At 42.0% G+C, this 19,905-nt stretch overlaps 1 protein-coding gene across 1 annotated transcript in view; it reads left to right on the forward strand.

Moving 5' to 3' along the window:
* The window catches only part of EPC2 (enhancer of polycomb homolog 2), a 40,112-nt gene that overhangs the window by 18,260 nt on the left and 1,947 nt on the right, over positions 1–19,905 (forward strand). The window contains exons 3-13 of the mRNA XM_058809426.1: positions 1,473–1,618; positions 4,068–4,274; positions 4,827–4,975; positions 5,178–5,310; positions 6,196–6,384; positions 6,613–6,702; positions 7,163–7,308; positions 7,403–7,746; positions 11,542–11,678; positions 13,280–13,439; positions 15,105–15,438. Of these exons, the coding sequence (XP_058665409.1) occupies positions 1,473–1,618; positions 4,068–4,274; positions 4,827–4,975; positions 5,178–5,310; positions 6,196–6,384; positions 6,613–6,702; positions 7,163–7,308; positions 7,403–7,746; positions 11,542–11,678; positions 13,280–13,439; positions 15,105–15,438 (2,035 nt within the window). The remainder of the gene's footprint in view (positions 1–1,472; positions 1,619–4,067; positions 4,275–4,826; positions 4,976–5,177; positions 5,311–6,195; positions 6,385–6,612; positions 6,703–7,162; positions 7,309–7,402; positions 7,747–11,541; positions 11,679–13,279; positions 13,440–15,104; positions 15,439–19,905) is intronic.

A 19,905-nucleotide genomic window follows, 5' to 3' on the forward strand; every position in this document is an offset into this window, starting at 1 on the left:
GAGCTCTTGGTCACAAGCCCAGTGACAGTGTCTTAAATAAACTTGCCATGCAACTTGCATTACTGAATTAATATTGCCAGCAGTCCTTGACACATGGTTACAGCCTGTTATTATTTTCTCCTCAAATAAATTGTTACAGTGTGTGGTAGGTCAGAGAGCTCTTGTGGCCAAGTGCTGTTGGCACAGTTGGCACAGTTGGGCAGTGTCTCCTCTCAGAGGTACCAGCTTGAGCTGAAGATGCTGAGGAGCTGCTTTTTAGCCCTTCCCAGCTGCATCTGGCTGAGTTTCTGTGCCTGAATGAATCAATAAATAAACACTGGTAGTGGTTTAACTGATTTATTGCACTGGTTCACAGAGAGGGTGGTGTTGGGCAAGGCCGAGATGTAGAAGGACACTGCTGACCACCTGCCTGTGCTGACCACTGGGATTTGTTTTAAAGACTTTTTTGGGTTTTCTTTTGCTCCTGGTTTGCCAAGTTTTTGTTTTAAGGAGCTCTCAAAGCACACGGGGCAGCTCAGCAGCAGAGGTTTTTAAATTAGCACTTGGTAAAGCCACAAGTTAAGAGCATGGAGATAAGATAGTGCTGGTTGTCTGTTAAGAATAGAATATATTTCATCAGGCCTATAACTGCTGTTATTGCAGTGCTGATTGAGTTACTGGGAGTGTTGCTCCTGCTGTGTCACCCCTTCAGGGTTTTATTAGGTGTACAATTCATGTTTCTATTAACAGTTCTTACTGCCCTGTGCAATTTACTCATATTTATTGTAAAATTTTATTTCTGTTGTGTTACCTGAATGGGAACTTCCTTCTGCTTTTAGTAGCACCAGGAACTTTGTCAAGTATGGAAACTAATTAGCACAATTATTAATAAAGACATGAGAACTGACTGTTTGGAGTGCCTGAAGGAATTGTCGGGCTCTGCATCCACAGCTGAGGTGCTTTTGGAGAAGTAACAATTCCCATAGGATTGGTCTAGGATTTCCACAGTTACATAAAACCAGAAAATGTTTAGTCTGTTAAATATTTTAACACTTTAGGTTTGGTGTACTGTTTAAAAATGGGCAACAGAAATTACATTGGGACTTAAGTGCAAATGCTTTATCTCCAAGTCTGGAATTTGATTGGAAATGGCCTCAGTTCTTATTATCTTCCCATGATATTCTGGAGGAGCTGTATTAGATCAGTACTATCAAGCATCTTTATTCTTCTTTTGCAAAGATACATCAAAGTTTCTGTGCCTACCACCCCTTCAAGTCACTCCAAATGAAACTTCTTGGATTCCTTTCATATTGGAAGTTGGAGACAAGCAACTTCTACCTGCTGTGTGTTACATGGGGAAACTTTTCAGCATCAAAAAGTGTTCTGGCAGAGGAGTGCTGGTCTGGAACTTGCTCAGTGATTTTTGGTTTCTGATCACAGATGTGTGCCCAGAGTGTGTTACTCACCCAGCATTTCAATTTCTTGTGTTGCAGCCTTTAATCTGGACAATGAGCAGCCAGATTATGATATGGACTCTGAGGATGAGACCCTTCTGAACAGGCTGAACAGGAAGATGGAAATCAAGCCACTGCAGTTTGAGATAATGGTTGACAGGCTGGAAAAAGCCAGTTCCAGTCAGGTATGGTGGGAAGAAATCACTGGCAGGTTTTGCTTTCCTGAGGGGTGCTTGGTTTTATTTCCTGCTGACAGGAGAAGTGTGTTTGTGTGAGTGTGCAGTTTCACAGAAATCACATTTGTCTCCTGTGTCAGTATTGGTACCTTCACATCAAACAGGTGGGGAAGGAGCTTTTGGGGTTGCAGGGACTGATTTTAAACTTTAACTCCTGACCACAGTGTGTTAGACACACAGCTTGCTGTAGCACAGTTGGGATGGAATAAGCTTGTGATGATCAGGAGGTGCAGAAATGGCTGCAAACATACGAAAATCCAAATATTGGTACATTTGTTTCTGCTGGACATGGACTTTGGTTGGTTTTGGGGGTTAGAAGCACAGACAGTGAATTAACCTGTACCAGTGTTAAATCAGATCCTGAGGTTTTCCAGGAGTGAGGGCAGTGTCTGGAGAAGGGTCTTCCAGCCCAAAATATTCCCTGCAGAACTAAACCTGGGGGATCAGTTTGTGCAAGTCAGGTTTGAGCAGGTGCAGTTACTGCCCAGTGAGGTGAGGCTTTGTGGGAGGGAAAAAACCCAAAATATTTGCTCCAAAACTACACCTGAGGGATCAGTTTGTGGAAATCAAGTTTGAGCAGGTGCAGTTATTGCCCAGTGAGATGAGGCTTTGTGGGAGGGAAAAATCCATTGTGGGATCCATGGCTCTCCCTCAGTTCCTTAACCTGATTTAGTTCAGTGCTGTCTGTTAAAAGGCCAAAATATTGAATTTTTCTCTGTCTTAGAGCAACTTCAGAAAGGCAGAGATTTCTTATTATGCTAAGAAAATGGGAATGAATGGAAAAATAGGAAATACACTGGATGATACTTGTTGAACATGCACTTGGGCTTGTTGGAGCTTTGATAGAGACACCCCTGTTCTGGCTTTCAGTTCAGGCCATTCTAGTGCTCACTTTTCATGTTCAATATTCACCCCTCTAATGCTGGTTTCACCTTTCTTTGCTGGGGTAATGAAGTTAAATTTAAGATTTGAAGCTGCTTTTCAAAAATAAAATGTTAGAAGAACACAGGTTTTTCTCTGTAGACACAAGCAACTCTTGCAGGTTATTGGGGCCTGGGCAGGGCAGTGGCTGATGGGGTTTGGGTGCTGCTCCCAATTCCCAGGTGCCTGGAATATTAAATTTATAAATGCCTGATCCCTGGAATATTAAATTTAGGATGTTGCTGGGAATGCCTTCCCTGCCCAGGAAGGGTTCCAGGTTTTCCTCCTGGGTATTTATACCAGGATTCTGCATCTGCAGGCAAACACAGGCTCAGCTTCACTTTCCCAGCTGGGCACTCAAGGCTGAGGTGATTTTTAAAAATATTATTATATTTTTAATTTTTAAATTTATTATCTATTTTTAAAATATATTTATATGTATTTTTATAAGAAATACCTTAACGGGAAAAAAGGAGCAAAAGACAAATAAAACTGAAATTATTTCTAAGCAATACTTTTTCCTTTTTTAACAAAAACAGTTCAGTGCTTTTTAAATTCTACCACAGATTGCAAAGGTTTTATTCTGCTTGGGCTGGAACTAGCACTTGCAGAGTAGCCATGGTTACACTCAGGATTTCCTTATTTTTCCAAAATGTGTTGTTTCCTTTTTTTGCTTCTCCTAACGTAGGGACGAGATTAAAGTTTGACACGTTGCAAAAGTGCAAATTAAATTGTTCAGTTGTTATTTTTCAAATTATGGGGCAGATGAAGTGCTGCCTAACTTTTTTTTTAAGTAATACTAAGTGCTATTTTCTTTTTGTTTAATGAATGGGTTGAAGATGATATGAGCCTGTTAATCTAATGTACTTTTTAGTGATACTTTTGCATTTATTTAGAGTCTGATTTCCATGTAAGAAGCTGAACACAGATTTAATTTTTATCTTTAAATGTTCTGTGTAGAACTAGCATCTACTGAAATAACTTAGCAAACAAGTGAACATCCTTGTGTCCCCAGGCTGGAATGAACAGGGATGGGCAGTGTCCTGTTCTATCCCAAAGTAAACATTTGGGGGGAAATAATAAAGAAATAAATTGGCTTCTAGAGAATCAACATTCAACTGGAAAGAATTACACATTAGTAAGGGTTAACCAATAAGAAACTGTTTTTATTTGTGATTCCCAAATCATGACCTGCAACTGCAGTAAGTTTTCTCTGTCCTGTGCTTGTAGTTGTTTCTAAGTGTTCTCAGATTTCATGAAAGGTTGATGGGATTCTAGACTGTTGGATGAAAGAGATGCTGCTGGTTCAGAAAAGTGGGGAGCACTAACTTGGTGACTTCAGTTTCCATGAATGTTTTTCATCCCCTTACTCTGGTGCCGGAACATAACCAAGTTTATCCAGAAAGTGCACAACTGTGTGAGAGTGGTGACTTTGCCTGCAGCCCCATGTGAACTGGTTGTCCCTGTTCCCCTGCAGCTTGTGACCCTCCAGGAGGCCAAACTGCTGCTCAGCGAGGACGATTACCTGATCAAGGCTGTCTATGACTACTGGGTGAGGAAGCGCAAGAACTGCCGGGGGCCCTCGCTCATCCCCCAGATCAAGCAGGAGAAGAGGGATGGCTCCACCAACAACGACCCCTACGTGGCCTTCAGGAGGAGAACTGAGAAGATGCAGACCAGAAAGGTGACTTGGCAGGCTCTGCTGTTGGAATTGTACATTCCTCCCTTGGTAGGGATAATTTGGATCCCTGTCCAGCATCTTGCAGAGGACAATTTACTGTCCATCCCTTTTTTAAGCTGAAACTCAGAGCAATGCCTGACACACAGCCTGCTGGGTTGGGAGCTTTCCTTTCTGTGGGAAACAATTCCCAGTTTTTGTATTTGTAGCATGGAATGATTTGAACCAGAAAATCTGTAATCACCCATCCTTTGTACACCTGCACACCCTCACTGTGTGTGGAATCAAGGTGTAGGCTTGAATTCCTTGTTCTGACAAACTTCCACTGGCTCGATCACAAATCTGAGCAAAACATGCAAAGTTCTTCTCAGCTTACTCTTCAAACTGGGTTTGTTTGCTTTTTGGGGCTTTGTTTGCCAAGTAGAATCTGCTTTAGGAAAAGCTGCTTTGGAGTGTCCTCATGAGCCTCGTTTGCAGCAGCATTATATAACTTCATTTTTGTAGTTTGTGCCTCATGGCTTTTGCTATGGACTAAAAATTGGTTTCATCTCTCAACAGAACCGAAAGAACGATGAAGCATCTTATGAGAAAATGTTGAAATTAAGGAGGGAGTTTAGCAGAGCCATAACAATTTTGGAGATGATTAAGAGGAGAGAGAAAACAAAACGGGAGCTGTTGCATTTAACGTTGGAAGTTGTGGAGAAAAGGTAAAATCCCAGATTATAAAAACTAAGGTTTTAAATTTTCCTTAAATAGCTTTGAAATCGTCTCTCATTATTTACTGTAGCAGCATAAACTTCAAAAATTAAAAGAGAAGGGGTTTGTGTAGACAGTTGGAAGACACTGGTTTGTGTCTCAGACATTTCCCAGTGGAAATGCAGCCCTATAGTTCGAGTCCTGCTTTTTCAGGTACCATTTGGGTGATTATGGAGGTGAAATCCTCAATGAGGTGAAGCTGAACAGACCTGACAAAGAGCTGGGCACAACTCCATCATCTCTCCACAATGGCAACCACCACAAAGTTCAAGAATGTAAAATTAAGGTGAGATTTTTTTCCCTGCCATGAATCTCTTGTTCCTGATCATCATCCCCTTGGATGTGCTTTGAATTCAGACCTGTCCCTGAAGAAATAACCTGAAATATTAGGAGTTAGAATGCCTGGGGGTGAGGCTGAGAGTTGAGGACCTCTGGAAATTTGTATTTAGCACCTGCGACACCTAGTGGTGCCAGAATTCCATACAGAGCCCGAAATTCCTCCCGGAATTTTGGCATTCCTGGTGTTCCTCCTCTGCTTCCCAAGCCCAGCTCCATTTGATGGGTGTTAATCCAGGGTAAATTTCAACACTTTTTAAACTGCACTGGTGCTTCTCCTTCAAATGGAGAATTTTGCAAGTGAAATAATCTTTTCAAATGGGAGCTTTGAAGTTTAATAACATTTGTGTTCAAGTGGACAGTTCAGTATCGATGGAATAATTGCTCACTGCAGAGGGTTTATGTGAGAAAAATCTTAAGTAGCCAACCCAAATACCATCACATCTGTTCAAAAGTGTCAGCTCTGTGAGAAACAGGAAACAAATTAAATTGTTTCTTTTGAACATGTCCGAGCAGTTCAGAAAATTGAAAGTGCCAAGGAAAAATGAGATCTCAGAAAATAATTGGAAGAGGAATTTCAATGACAATACACTGAGTGTAGTGCAGAGTGAGGAGCCTCTCTGGCAGTGCCATGGCTTGAGAGCTCTCTGATTATTAATAAATACCTGTAAAAACAATCACAGGAAAGCTTCTGGGGTTTAATGTGTTCAGCACATTCTGCATTTCGTGTCTCAAATACCTGCAGAGCCTTTGGAAGACAAACAGCCTGTCTTGAACTAATGAAATTTGCTGATGGTTTAATTTTTAGAATTTTCTGTTTGTTTTCCCCGAGCAGCACCCTCACCACTCCTCCCTGAAGGAGGAGGTGTCCGATGTGGTCCGGCAGAAGAAGAAGTACCTGAAGAAGCCCAAGCTGGAGTGTGTGGTGACCCCTCAGCCCCTGGCTGAGCCCTTGCCCGTGCTCAGCAAGAGTGACATCAAGCAGTACGACTTCCACAGCTCTGATGAGGATGAGTTCCCACAGGTAACCCCAAAATCTCAGTGTGCACGAGGCAGACATTCCTGTGAGCTGGCATTTGGCCAGTCTGGCTTGTCCCAACTCTGACTGTATTCAAAAGCTCCTTGTGTAAACTGAGTTTTCCTTCCAAGTTGTAATAAACATGGCAGTTCTCATATATAAACACAAACTTTTATAATAAATACAATTATACAAATGTGGCAATTGGGAGAATGATACTGTTCTCTGGTCCAGGTACCCTCACCAGTGTCAGAAGCAGAAGAAGAAAATGATCCTGATGGACCTTGTGCTTTCAGGAGAAGAGCAGGATGCCAGTATTATGCTGTAAGAATATGCAGTATTGTGCTGTGCTGTTGGGTTTAGGGGTGGTTTCTTTAAATTTAGGTTGGCATAATGCCAGTGTTGGAATTCTGTTCCCACTCTCACCACCAAAGCTTTGATGCTTTGCTGAGTCCAAAGACAATTGCAGGAGCATCCCCTTTTCTGCTTGGCTCTGAAGGCTCCAGGCTGAACCTCCCACTTGCTTAGAATTACCCTCCTTTCCTTTTTCCCTTAGCCTGTGAGTTGATTCCTTTGCCAAAAGATGTTGAGATAACTGAAAACTTTTATTTTCATTTTCTCCAACGTTACCATTGCTGTTAGATGCAGAGTATTTAACAGCCTAAATATTAGAGTTTATTAGAAGCTGTTATTGGTTAACTGAACACAAACCACGTGTATGATACCCAGCAGTGCCCTCATAGAGCACCCTTGGAATATAAAATTGCATTTTCTTTCTTCACAGCCTCGTTTGGACCAAACGAATTCTTCGTCCGAAAGCCCAGAATTGGCAGAATTGGACAAGCTGAGGTTCAGGCATTGCCTTACAACCCTCACAATCCCAAGGAGATGTATAGGGTTTGCAAGGAGGAGGATTGGCAGGGGTGGAAGGTACAGTTGGGTCCTTTCTAATTAATTCTTCATAGGATAAAAGTATTAAAGAGAGCTGCTGAAGCTAATGCTTCTCCTCCTCCTCTTTGCCCAGGGTGATCATGGACCGAATCTCCACAGAGCACGATCCTGTCCTGAGGCAGATTGACCCCGAAATGCTGAGCAGTTTTTCAAGCTCTTCCCAGACTTTAGACTTTTCTTCTAATTTTTCACGGACCAATGCTTCCAATAAACCTTGTGAAAACAGACTGTCCCTTCCTGAAATCCTAAGCAATATCAGATCATGTCGACTGCAGTGTTTCCAGCCCAGGCTACTCAACCTCCAGGACAGTGATAGTGAAGAATGTACCTCAAGGAAAGCAGGGCAGACTGTGAATAATAAAAGAGTCTCTGCAGCATCTGTAGCTTTATTGAACACCAGCAAGAATGGCATATCAGGTAGGCAAGGATTTGGCTGTTTCTGGTATTTAAAATACTGAATTTTGGTTTTCTTTCTGGCTGGACTGGTGAGAGATTCAGCACTGGTGTGCACCTAACCACAGCTACCACCTGACATACAGAAATTTCCCACAAACACTGCTTCCTCCTGCTTTGCTTCCATTAGAATTTGGAGTGCTTGATTCAAACCTTATTCAAAGCAGGGATTCTGCTCATATGAAGAATTGTTTAGGTCTAATTAAATCTTAATGGCTCTAATTGGCCTAACCTTGTTTAAGGGTAGAAGGATGCTCGTTATGAATGCAAAACAAATCTGGTGGTTTCTTAGGGAGGGTGGGTGTGGCTCATTTTTGTTGGGAGTTTTCATTTTTGACTCAGACAAATGTAGGAAGTTCCTAAGTGCCCTGAGCAGGCATGAAAATGGCAGAATTTTGATAGTGGGAGAAAAACTTGCTTTAAGCTTAAATTGAGCAGTGTTTGCATCACTTGTTTCATGGGCTAGAGTTGTAATGGCTCAAGTTTTAACACTGTCACTTCTTTATAATTAGGAAAGAATCATAATCATTGATACTTCAAAAATCTGAAAATTTGGAGATGCAGCAAATGAAATCTCCCACAACAGCAAGCAGCTGAGTATATCCCCACTCCATCCTGCTTTATAAACCAGGACTATTAAATAATAGAATAGAATGCCTCTGAATTCCATCATTTCTGTGGTTGTGGAATGTCCCATCTCTCTCAGAGATGCAGGAATGGGTATTTATTCTCCAGTAATGTATCTCTAGAATGCCTGGGTGCTATTAAATTGCTCTGACAGAGGCACAGAATGTTTATTCCAGTATGGTCACTGTAACCTTCAGATTGTTCTGTGCCGTGGAAAGATTGGCACAGGAGCATTTTCCTGCTGCATGAAAACCAGATATGATATATTACATGTTTTATATAGATATTTTTGGAAGACCTTGAAGGCCTGAGGGATCACAGCTGGGGCAGAAAGGGGCACTTCAGTGTGATGGGATTATTGATAAACACCAAGAGCTGGTAAAGAAATAGCTGAAAAATGAATCAAACCAAATCTGATGGATCCAAACCACTTTCTGGAGGAATAGTAATAAACTCGTGGGATAATTTTAGAAATCATCTGAGGAATACATTTAAATTAAATGGAAATCCCTCAGTAGTTGAAGCACATTATGCATGGAATTTATGGCTGGGGAGGACCTTTTTTGTCCCAGATTTAAATTCCAAACCAGATCCTGCAGTTCTGGAACAGGATCAGACACAATAGACAGCAGAATTCTTCCCCAAATAACTGAACCAGCAAGAGACACTGCTGCTGGATTTCCTCACTAGTAAACAGAGAATAAATTTTAAAAGGGCTGGTCAGAGTCTGGTTGTGCATTAAATGAGCACAGGCATTGTCACTGCATTTATGGAAGTCATTCTCTTTGGGAAGTGATTGTTGAAATCAGTTAATTTTACAGCTGATTTGATGTTCCCTCCAGAGGAAATGGTGGCAATACTTAAAATTATTATTTTTATTTTTTATTATTTTGTTTTAGAGAGAATTGAGGAGTTCCTTTGATTTTTGGTACACAAGAATATTTAAAATTACCTCTGGGTTATATTTTTTACCTGTACTAGTAAAGCAACTCTGGTATTTCCTCAAATGCATTGTACAGACAGAATTTTTTTTTATTTGAAAAGCCTGGGACTAGACTTTCCTTCAAAATACCTAATGAGTGCATGAACCAAGAACCAATTTTGGAGCTGAATTATTCTCTTGGTCATGTTGTAAGCACTGCAAATGGGACAAGGGTGTCCCTAGAGAGAGGTCAACTGCACATGATGCTGTTCCCAGCTGAAGGGTTTTGTTTGTGGAACAAAATTTTACTTTTAGAGGTATTTTTTCCCCAGCCTTTAATGCCATGTAGGAGTAATTGAAGCAATGGCACTTTTGGGGCAGCCTGCAGAGGGTGATCTTTGGTTAAAGCCTTCAGGTCCTGAGAGAAGTGACAAAATCCAAACCTTGCAAGGAGAGGAGCTGGAAGTGAAGGCTGAAGTGACTTTTCCCCTTTTGTGGTGCAGTTTTTCAGCCCAGTCAGGCTCTGATGTAATGAAAACCCCCAGAAGCTGCAGAGCTCTAACCCTGCTCACAGCTCTGCCTTGGGACATGGTCAAAGTTTGTTCTTTTTTCTCCAGGATCCTCCAGGTGTTTGATTTGGCAGAAGCAAATGATATTTAATGTGCTAGTGAACATCTGCTGGTTTGTAACAAGGTGAACAGCTTGGCCACTGGATAAATACCTGAAATTCAGGCACATACAGGCAGAGCAAGGGAATATTGAATTCTGTGTTACCTTCCCTGTGTCCTGGAATAGAGTATTCTGTGACTTTGTGGTCTGTGACAAACTGGGAAGGAGAGGAGATGGAAAACATGAAATCTCACCTTGTTCTTAAACAGCTTTCTGTAAAACAAAACACATTTTCTGGGACTTGTTACCTCAGAATTTAAGAATAGAAATACATGTAATATTCCATAGTGCTGTTCCTGGCCATGGTGCCTTCAGCAGTGCCATGTGTTTTGTGAGGGAATGTAGCAGGCTGAGCTGATTTAACTTGGAATTTAATTCTAGGTAACAATCTGTGAGAGGAACCAAGTAAAGCTAAGTGCAAAATAAACTTAGGTTGGAAATTATAATATTGCTAGAGTTTAAGAGGAGTAATTTTTAAATAATTGGACTTTTAAGTGCTCTCCTAATATGGTTGAAACCTGCTTTAATAATGTAGCAGTAAAGAAGAAGTTTCAGTTCTAATTTCTAAGCAATCCTGATTCTGGTATTTTTCCCAATGGAATTTGAGGAGAGCCCTGAGTACTAAAAGTGAGAAATGGAAGAGCCAAACCCTGCAAGATGGATAAAACTCTTTGTTCTAATGTTAGCTCAGTGTCCCTGGATGGGAGGATATTCCTGAGAATCCAGGTGTCTGAGGTGCAGCACAGCTTCAGTCCTGCAGAAACAGAGTTGAGGATGAAGTGTTGAAATGTGTTCATGGCAATCTTTGGGAAGTGAATTCTCTCCTCACTTGCTCCCCAGAGCACTCAGTTCTTGGGTTAGCTGCACACAGCTCAGCTTTTAGCACCAAACCCCTGCCAGTATTTTCAGTTTACCAAGTGTGCAGATGCTCCAGGGGGAGAATAATAAAACCAACTTTTCTAACTTCATTCCCTTCATGTGTTGGGCCTGGGAGATTACTGGGATGACATTAACCTGGTTCTCAAAAATAAACTTATTGTGGCACCCCTGCACTCTTAGAGCATTTAAAACAATAATTGGCAGAGAAAACCCCCATGCCAGACGTGTGCTTCCCTCAGGGCACAGGGACAGCAAGGGGCTGTGGGAAGGGGAATTGTCCAGGAATCCTCTGCCAGTGTTCACTGGGAGAGAAGGAACCCAGCCCAGCCCAGGGTGCTTTGTCCTCAGCTCTGATTTTTGGGCTGTGCTTCTTTCCTGCAAGCCAGGCAAATCATTTCTCTTGAGCTTTTGCCTAAAGCCACTGGGGATAAAACCACCAAAGATAGAAACTGCTTAAAAGCAACAAAAGCTCTGAATTCTTTTGTTACAAATGAACTCCATGAAAGCACACAACAAACAAACACAGCCTGACCTCTCCTTTACATAATCTGTGAAGAGTTTGGGTGCAGCTGACATGATTTGTGTCATCCTCACCCACCTGAGCTGCTCTCTTGCCTTTCCCGCGTGTATTTGTGTAACTGTGGCTCCTTTCTTTCCCTCAGTCACAGGGGGCATCACAGAGGAGCAGTTCCAGACACACCAACAGCAGCTGGTGCAGATGCAGAGGCAGCAGCTGGCCCAGCTGCAGCAGAAGCAGCAATCTCAGCATTCCTCCCAACAGACACACCTGAAAGCACAGGTACTGCTCCCACCCTGCACGTGGCTTTTGTTCACTGCTCGTCTCTCACAACCAATGGGGCACCCCAGAAATGTGGGATGTTTCAGAGGGAATTTAGAACACTTTGCTCAGGGAGTTTTTAACAAGTTGGCTGCATTTTACAAGGTGAGGAAGAGACTTTGTAGCTGAATGTGTTACCTGCCTCCACAGAGTAAAAATGCCAATGTATGCTCTCAACTCTTCCTGTTTTCACTGGTTTTGTCCTCCTGCCTCTGAAGAGACTTCATTAAAATTACCTTCAATGTAATGTGTTCTGTTATGAGCAGATACTCAGTGAGCACTAAAAATTGGTACCTCTGAGAGGAAAAGGAGACCTTGCATATTTGTATATTCTGGCTTCTAAAAGAATCCCATTTTTCCTCTGAAACCCCTTGCAAGGGATTTTTGCAATGTATTTTTATATTTACATATGGATATACATGTTACGTATTTTTCCATTACATTTATTATTCTGTTAGCTTCTCTCCAGTAAAGTATAAAAGCTGTTGCTGTTGTCTGTTACTAGGAAATTGTATATTACTTTGAGCATTTTATATCCAATTGCTTGTGCTGGTTGTCCCTTCCCCTCAGTGTTTTCTACTTCAATTAATCAGGGATTCTGTGTTGGCAGATACTGATGGCATTTTTTGTAAGTGTAAAGAAACAATGCCAAAATATTTAAACAAAACAAATGAATTTTGGATCTTTAAAACATTTCAAGCTTCTCTGCAAAGTCATTTTCTTAGTTAATATAAATTGAAATTGCAGAATTAATGTTCTTTCCAGTAAGAATGGTGAGCCTTTCCAGTAGGAGCTGGGCTAACAGAGTGGGATTCCAGAATGTGCTGGGCAGTTATTCTGTGGCACAAGTCACAGAATGGAGGTACCACAGATCCTGAACATCTCTGAGGTTTGCAGCTGCCTGGAGGCAGAAGAGAGAAGGTTTAAGACATGGTTGTTTTCTAGAGGAAACATCTCCAAACATGGGGAATCCTGTGTGGTTTGGGTCGGAAGGGACCGTGAAGCCCATCCAGTTCATCCAGGGACTCCTCTCATTATCCCAGGAGGCTCCAAGCCCTGTCCAGGCTGGCCTTGGGCACTGCCAGGGATCCAGGGGCAGCCCCAGCTGCTCTGGCAATCCCAGCCCAGCCAGGAATTCCCAGTTCCCAGTGTCCCACCCATCCCTGCCCTCTGGCACTGGGAGCCATTCCCTGGCTCCTGTCCCTCCATCCCTTGTCCCCAGTCCCTCTCAGCTCTCCTGGAGCCCCTTCAGGCCCTGCCAGGGGCTCTGAGCTCTGCCTGGAGCCTTCCCTTCTCCAGGCTGAGCAGCACAGAACAGAAGTGATTTGTTGTGCTGAGGTCTGGCCTGGCTGCATTGGGCAGCACTTGTGTAACCCCCATTTGGACACCGATTTCCAACTCCTCATCACTCAGGTGCCACAGAAACATTCCATGTTGTGGTGCATTAGGGCGCACATGGAAGCTGTATTTATTTATTTGCTTTGCTTGTGCACTGCAGCAATCCTAAGGCATATTTCCCTTTGTACTTGGATGGCTGAGAACCACTTTTCCTCCTCCTGCAGGGCTCCAGCACCTCGGACTGCATGTCCAAGACCCTGGATTCAGCCAGTGCCCACTTTGCTGCCTCTGCCGTGGTCAGTGCGCCGGGCCCCGGGCGCAGCGAGGGAGCCAAGGAGCAGAACACCAGCCACAACAATATCAACGGTGTTGTCCAGCCTTCAGGTGAGGAGGCCTTGAAAACCCCAGCCTGGAACGAGCTGAGAATGCCAGCTGCTCTTAACCATCACCTGGTCTTAGTGCTGATTTCTAAAATATTATATTTCTATATTTCTAAATAACAACAAAGAAAATCAAATCTCTTCGTTGTGATCGTTTGAAGTGTTGTTCTCTGAAGTGCTTTGGAGCAGTGGTTTGAATCATGGAATATCCCGAGTTCATTTTGTTTCACAATTTGACTAGATGGACTTTTTGATAAATACTTTAGTGACATTTCACTGTCAAATATGAAGTTCAAGGCAAAATAGTAAGGCAAAATTTTCTATTACTGTCCCACAAGGATGATCAAAGTCCAACTCCTCAGGACAGCCCTGAGAATCCCACCCCGTGCCTGAGAGCCTTGTCCAACAGATGGTGTTAAAATGGATATAAAACCACCAAGTGCTCTTTACCTTGGAAGAGCATTATTTGCTTCTCCTTTGGTAGTTTTTATCTTCTAATAACCTGTTCAGATCAAAAGTCTAAATGACAGCATTTTAAAACCAGTGTGAGTGTGTAATGAAAGAATAAATCAACTGCTTAAAACATTTAAGTACTTTGAGAAGGAAATGGAGAAATTGATTCATTATTTGGTTGTTACCTCACTTGTATATTCAGCCAAAAATGGACCAACCAGCCTTTACTGGCATTTCTTCTTACATCCCTGTGAGCCTCAAGTTTCACTGCATTTAGGATTTGTCCCAAAAAGTGCCCCCTGCCACCCTCCTGTGGTGCTGCTTGTGCTGGTGCCATCTCCACAGTGCCAAGAGGCAAATGGGATTTGGGCTGCCAAGACAAAGAAGAGGCTTTTAAAGTAATTTGTTGTTTTAGCAGCTAATGATGTGATTAGTTTTATAGACCTTCTGCCAGGCTGGGTTAATGATAATATGAAATGAATAGAGGGAGAAAAAAACACGACTGAATAAAATCAATAAGCTGGAGCAGTTCCAGGACAGAGAGAGAGATCTGTGTGTAATTCTGTGAGTTCATAGCCCAGAGGGCAGTGCTCCGAGGGTGGAAGAGCAGGCACATGGTGCTGCCTTGGAGTGGCTGCCTGGAACAGAGGCTAGGCAAGATTTAGAGAATAAAAGTGGGTATTTATTAAAGGCCTTCAGTAGATGCACCTTGGGCAGTCAGAAGCCTCTGAGAGGCCACACACAAAATGGAAAATGATCACAAGTGTTTAAGATAATTATGAGTTTGGTTCATTTGCATATCAGGGGTTAATCCTCCAGTTACAGCTTCAGGTAATGAAGTCATAGGTACACCCCCAGTTCCCCCCCTCCCAGCTCACTTTTGTTTACACTTTTTTGGGCCTGAGACAGTGAGGTGTGTGAATTTCAGGCCTTGAGGGGTTGTCTGAATAAAACAGGAGAACAGCAGCTGACAGGCTGTGGAGTTTTAGAGTTATACCCTAAAGCAGTACAGGATCTGAAAAATATAAAAGCTAAATCCTAAGGCATCAATGGCAGCGTGCCAAGCTGCCACTTCTGACTTTTACCATTTTGTGAAACTGTAAAATATGGACATCAATGACTTACACACTCAAAGCATTGCCCTTGAGGTTAATCTTTGCCTTGTCATCTAAGAAATGTCACCTTTTTAACACCCACCATTTATTCTGCCTAACAGGAACCTCCAGAACTTTATACTCCACCAACATGGCTTTATCATCCAGCCCAGGGATCTCAACTGTACAGCTCGTAAGGACAGTTGGCCACAGCACCACAAACCACTTAATCCCAGCCTTGTGCACGAGCAGCCCTCAGGCTGTGCCCATGAACAATTCCTGCCTGCCCAGCGCCGTGCACCTCAACAACGTCAGCGTTGTGTCTCCAGTCAATGTTCATATCAATACACGGACTTCAGCGCCCTCGCCAACTGCCTTAAAACTTGCCACAGTTGCTGCCAGCATGGACAGAGTGCCAAAGGTAACTCCCAGCAGTGCCATCAGCAGTATAGCAAGGTGAGTGGGGACAGGGCTCCTGTTTTTGTGGGAGCTTGAATCGTGGGATTGTTTGGGATTATTCATTTTGTGCTTGAATCGTGGAAGTGTTTGGGTAGGAATCACCAAAGTCAGGGTCCAACCTGGGCCTCACCCTCATCAGGGCAGAGCACTGAATGCCACCTCAGCAGTCCCTCCCTCACCTCCCTGGGCAGTGCTTGACAGCCCTTTCCATGGAGAAATCCTTCTTTTTGTGGGAGCTTGAATCATGGAATTGTTTGGGTAGGAATCACCAAAGTCAAAGTCTAACCCAGGACTCACCATCACCTCATCAGAACTGAGCACTGTGTGCCACCTCAGCAGTGTCTCCCTCATCTCCCTGGGCAGTGCTAGTGCTTGACAGCCCTTTCCATGGAGAAATCCTTCTTTTTGTGGGAGCTTGAACCGTGGGATTGTTTGGGATTATTCATTTTGTGCTTGAATCGTGGAATTATTTGGGTAGGAATCACCAAAGTCAGGGTCCAACCTGGGCCTCACCCTCATGTCATCAGGGCAGAGCACTGAGTGCCACCTCAGCAGTGCCTCCCTCACCTCCCTGGGCAGTGCTTGACAGCCCTTTCCATGGAGAAATCCTTCCTGATGTCCCACCTGACCGTGCCCTGGTGCAGCTTCAGCCTGTGTCCTCTCCATGGTCATGGCAGGCTCTGCACTAGAGGGAATCTGTTCCACCTCTGAGAGGCTTCTCAGCGCCCTCAGCATGGCCTTGGCAAACCACAAGAGCTGATTTTGCAAATTAACCCCCTCAAATAACCTGCCCTGCCTTTAGGCACCTGTACTTTGGTCAACTTCTACTGTGTTTGAATTTTAATAATTTCATTTGTCCCTTTTCATGCAGCATTTTCAAGTAGATTCTGTCAAATTATCCTCTTGTTCCCTCTAAATCATTGTGTAGTATTGTAAGGTACAGGCTGGCACATGTATTTTTATGTTTACATGTGGATATATGTGTTACATATTTATGTAAAACACACACCAGAAAACAACCCATATCTTGCATATAAAATCATAACTCATAATTGTTTAGGTTGGCAAAGACCTTTAAGATCATCAAGTCCAACCATTAAGGTGTTTATTCTCATTGAACAGCAGCACTGTTATTTCAGAATACTTGGATGATGTTTCATAGGAATGGCAGGAGCTTTGCAGTTGGCAAATTGTTCTGAAAATGGCAATATTTGGGATTTTTGAAGTCTCTCCTGGATTATATGGGGTTTCAAAAAACATAAAGTCATGTTTGTAAATTGGAAAAGTAAAAAATGGGTATTAACAAACAAGTGAAAAATGAGTGCTAAAGCAGAATGGGAATTACACCACTCGGTGCATTAACAGAATAACTGATGCTGAGTTATCATATCTTGACTTTGTTCCTTCAGAAGAGCTTTTAGGGGTTTAATCCATAATTTTGGCTGACAATGGACAGTTAAATGCAATAATCTCACAGAAGGCACTGCACTGTTAAATAAGAGCAGTTGTTGAGTGCCAGTATTTACTCCAAATAAAGTTGGCAGTGTGTGTGTTAAGGTGCAGCTACCAGCTGTGTGAAAATATGAAATCAGTGAGTAGAAGTGTGTGGAAAATATGCAATCAGTGAGTAGAAGAGTGTGGAAAATACGAAATCAGTGAGTAGAAGAGTGTGGAAAATATGAAGTCAGTGAGTAGAAGTGTGTGGAAATATGCAATCAGTGAGTAGAAGAGTGTGGAAAATATGCAATCAGTGAGTAGAAGAGTGTGGAAAATATGCAATCAGTGAGTAGAAGAGTGTGGAAAATATGCAATCAGTGAGTAGAAGTGTGTGGAAATATGCAATCAGTGAGTAGAAGTGTATGGAAATATGCAATCAGTGAGTAGAAGTGTGTGGAAATATGCAATCAGTGAGTGGAAGAGTGTGGAAATATGCAATCAGTGAGTGGAAGAGTGTGGAAATATGCAATCAGTGAGTAGAAGAGTGTGGAAATATGCAATCAGTGAGTAGAAGAGTGTGGAAATATGCAATCAGTGAGTAGAAGAGTGTGGAAATATGCAATCAGTGAGTAGAAGTGTGTGGAAAATATGAAATCAGTGAGTAGAAGTGTGTGGAAAATATGCAATCAGTGAGTAGAAGTGTGTGGAAATATGCAATCAGTGAGTAGAAGTGTGTGGAAAATATGCAATCAGTGAGTAGAAGTGTGTGGAAATATGCAATCAGTGAGTAGAAGTGTGTGGAAAATATGCAATCAGTGAGTAGAAGAGTGTGGAAAATATGCAATCAGTGAGTAGAAGAGTGTGGAAATATGCAATCAGTGAGTAGAAGAGTGTGGAAAATATGCAATCAGTGAGTAGAAGAGTGTGGAAAATATGAAATCAGTGAGTAGAAGTGTGTGGAAAATATGAAATCAGTGAGTAGAAGAGTGTGGAAATATGCAATCAGTGAGTAGAAGTGTGTGGAAATATGCAATCAGTGAGTAGAAGTGTGTGGAAAATATGCAATCAGTGAGTAGAAGTGTGTGGAAATATGCAGTCAGTGAGTAGAAGTGTGTGGAAAATATGAAATCAGTGAGTAGAAGAGGTGGAAAATATGCAATCAGTGAGTAGAAGAGTGTGGAAAATATGAAATCAGTGAGTAGAAGAGTGTGGAAATATGCAATCAGTGAGTAGAAGAGTGTGGAAATATGCAATCAGTGAGTAGAAGTGTGTGGAAAATATGAAATCAGTAAGTAGAAGTGTGTGGAAAATATGCAATCAGTGAGTAGAAGAGTGTGGAAATATGCAATCAGTGAGTAGAAGTGTGTGGAAAATATGAAATCAGTGACTAGAAGTGTGTGGAAATATGCAATCAGTGAGTAGAAGAGTGTGGAAATATGCAATCAGTGAGTAGAAGAGTGTGGAAATATGCAATCAGTGAGTAGAAGAGTGTGGAAAATATGAAATCAGTGAGTAGAAGTGTGTGGAAAATACGAAATCAGTGAGTAGAAGAGTGTGGAAATATGCAATCAGTGAGTGGAAGAGTGTGGAAATATGCAATCAGTGAGTGGAAGAGTGTGGAAATATGAAATCAGTGAATAGAAGAGTGTGGAAATATGCAATCAGTGAGTAGAAGTGTGTGGAAATATGAAATCAGTGAATAGAAGAGTGTGGAAAATATGCAATCAGTGAGTAGAAGTGTGTGGAAAATATGCAATCAGTGAGTAGAAGAGTGTGGAAATATGCAATCAGTGAGTGGAAGAGTGTGGAAATATGCAATCAGTGAGTAGAAGAGTGTGGAAATATGCAATCAGTGAGTGGAAGAGTGTGGAAATATGCAATCAGTGAGTGGAAGAGTGTGGAAATATGCAATCAGTGAGTAGAAGTGTGTGGAAAATATGCAATCAGTGAGTAGAAGTGTGTGGAAATATGCAATCAGTGAGTAGAAGAGTGTGGAAATATGCAATCAGTGAGTAGAAGTGTGTGGAAAATATGAAATCAGTGAGTAGAAGTGTGTGGAAAATATGAAATCAGTGAGTAGAAGTGTGTGGAAATTACGAAATCAGTGAGTAGAAGTGTGTGGGAAATATGCAATCAGTGAGTAGAAGTGTGTGGAAATATGCAATCAGTGAGTAGAAGAGTGTGGAAATATGCAATCAGTGAGTGGAAGAGTGTGGAAATATGCAATCAGTGAGTAGAAGAGTGTGGAAATATGAAATCAGTGAATAGAAGAGTGTGGAAAATATGCAATCAGTGAGTAGAAGTGTGTGGAAATATGCAATCAGTGAGTAGAAGAGTGTGGAAAATATGCAATCAGTGAGTAGAAGTGTGTGGAAAATACGAAATCAGTGAGTAGAAGAGTGTGGAAAATATGAAATCAGTGAATAGAAGAGTGTGGAAATATGCAATCAGTGAGTAGAAGAGTGTGGAAAATATGAAATCAGTGAGTAGAAGTGTGTGGAAATATGCAATCAGTGAGTAGAAGTGTGTGGAAATATGCAATCAGTGAGTAGAAGAGTGTGGAAATATGCAATCAGTGAGTAGAAGTGTGTGGAAATATGCAATCAGTGAGTGGAAGAGTGTGGAAATATGCAATCAGTGAGTAGAAGTGTGTGGAAATATGCAATCAGTGAGTAGAAGAGTGTGGAAAATATGCAATCAGTGAGTAGAAGTGTGTGGAAATATGCAATCAGTGAGTAGAAGAGTGTGGAAAATATGCAATCAGTGAGTAGAAGAGTGTGGAAAATATGAAATCAGTGAGTAGAAGAGTGTGGAAATATGCAATCAGTGAGTAGAAGTGTGTGGAAAATATGAAATCAGTAAGTAGAAGTGTGTGGAAAATATGCAATCAGTGAGTAGAAGTGTGTGGGAAATATGCAATCAGTGACTAGAAGTGTGTGGAAATATGCAATCAGTGAGTAGAAGAGTGTGGAAATATGCAATCAGTGAGTAGAAGAGTGTGGAAATATGCAATCAGTGAGTAGAAGA

This window comes from Ammospiza caudacuta, chromosome 8 (genome assembly GCF_027887145.1).
Source record: "Ammospiza caudacuta isolate bAmmCau1 chromosome 8, bAmmCau1.pri, whole genome shotgun sequence".
Classification (NCBI taxonomy): Eukaryota; Metazoa; Chordata; class Aves; order Passeriformes; family Passerellidae; genus Ammospiza; species Ammospiza caudacuta.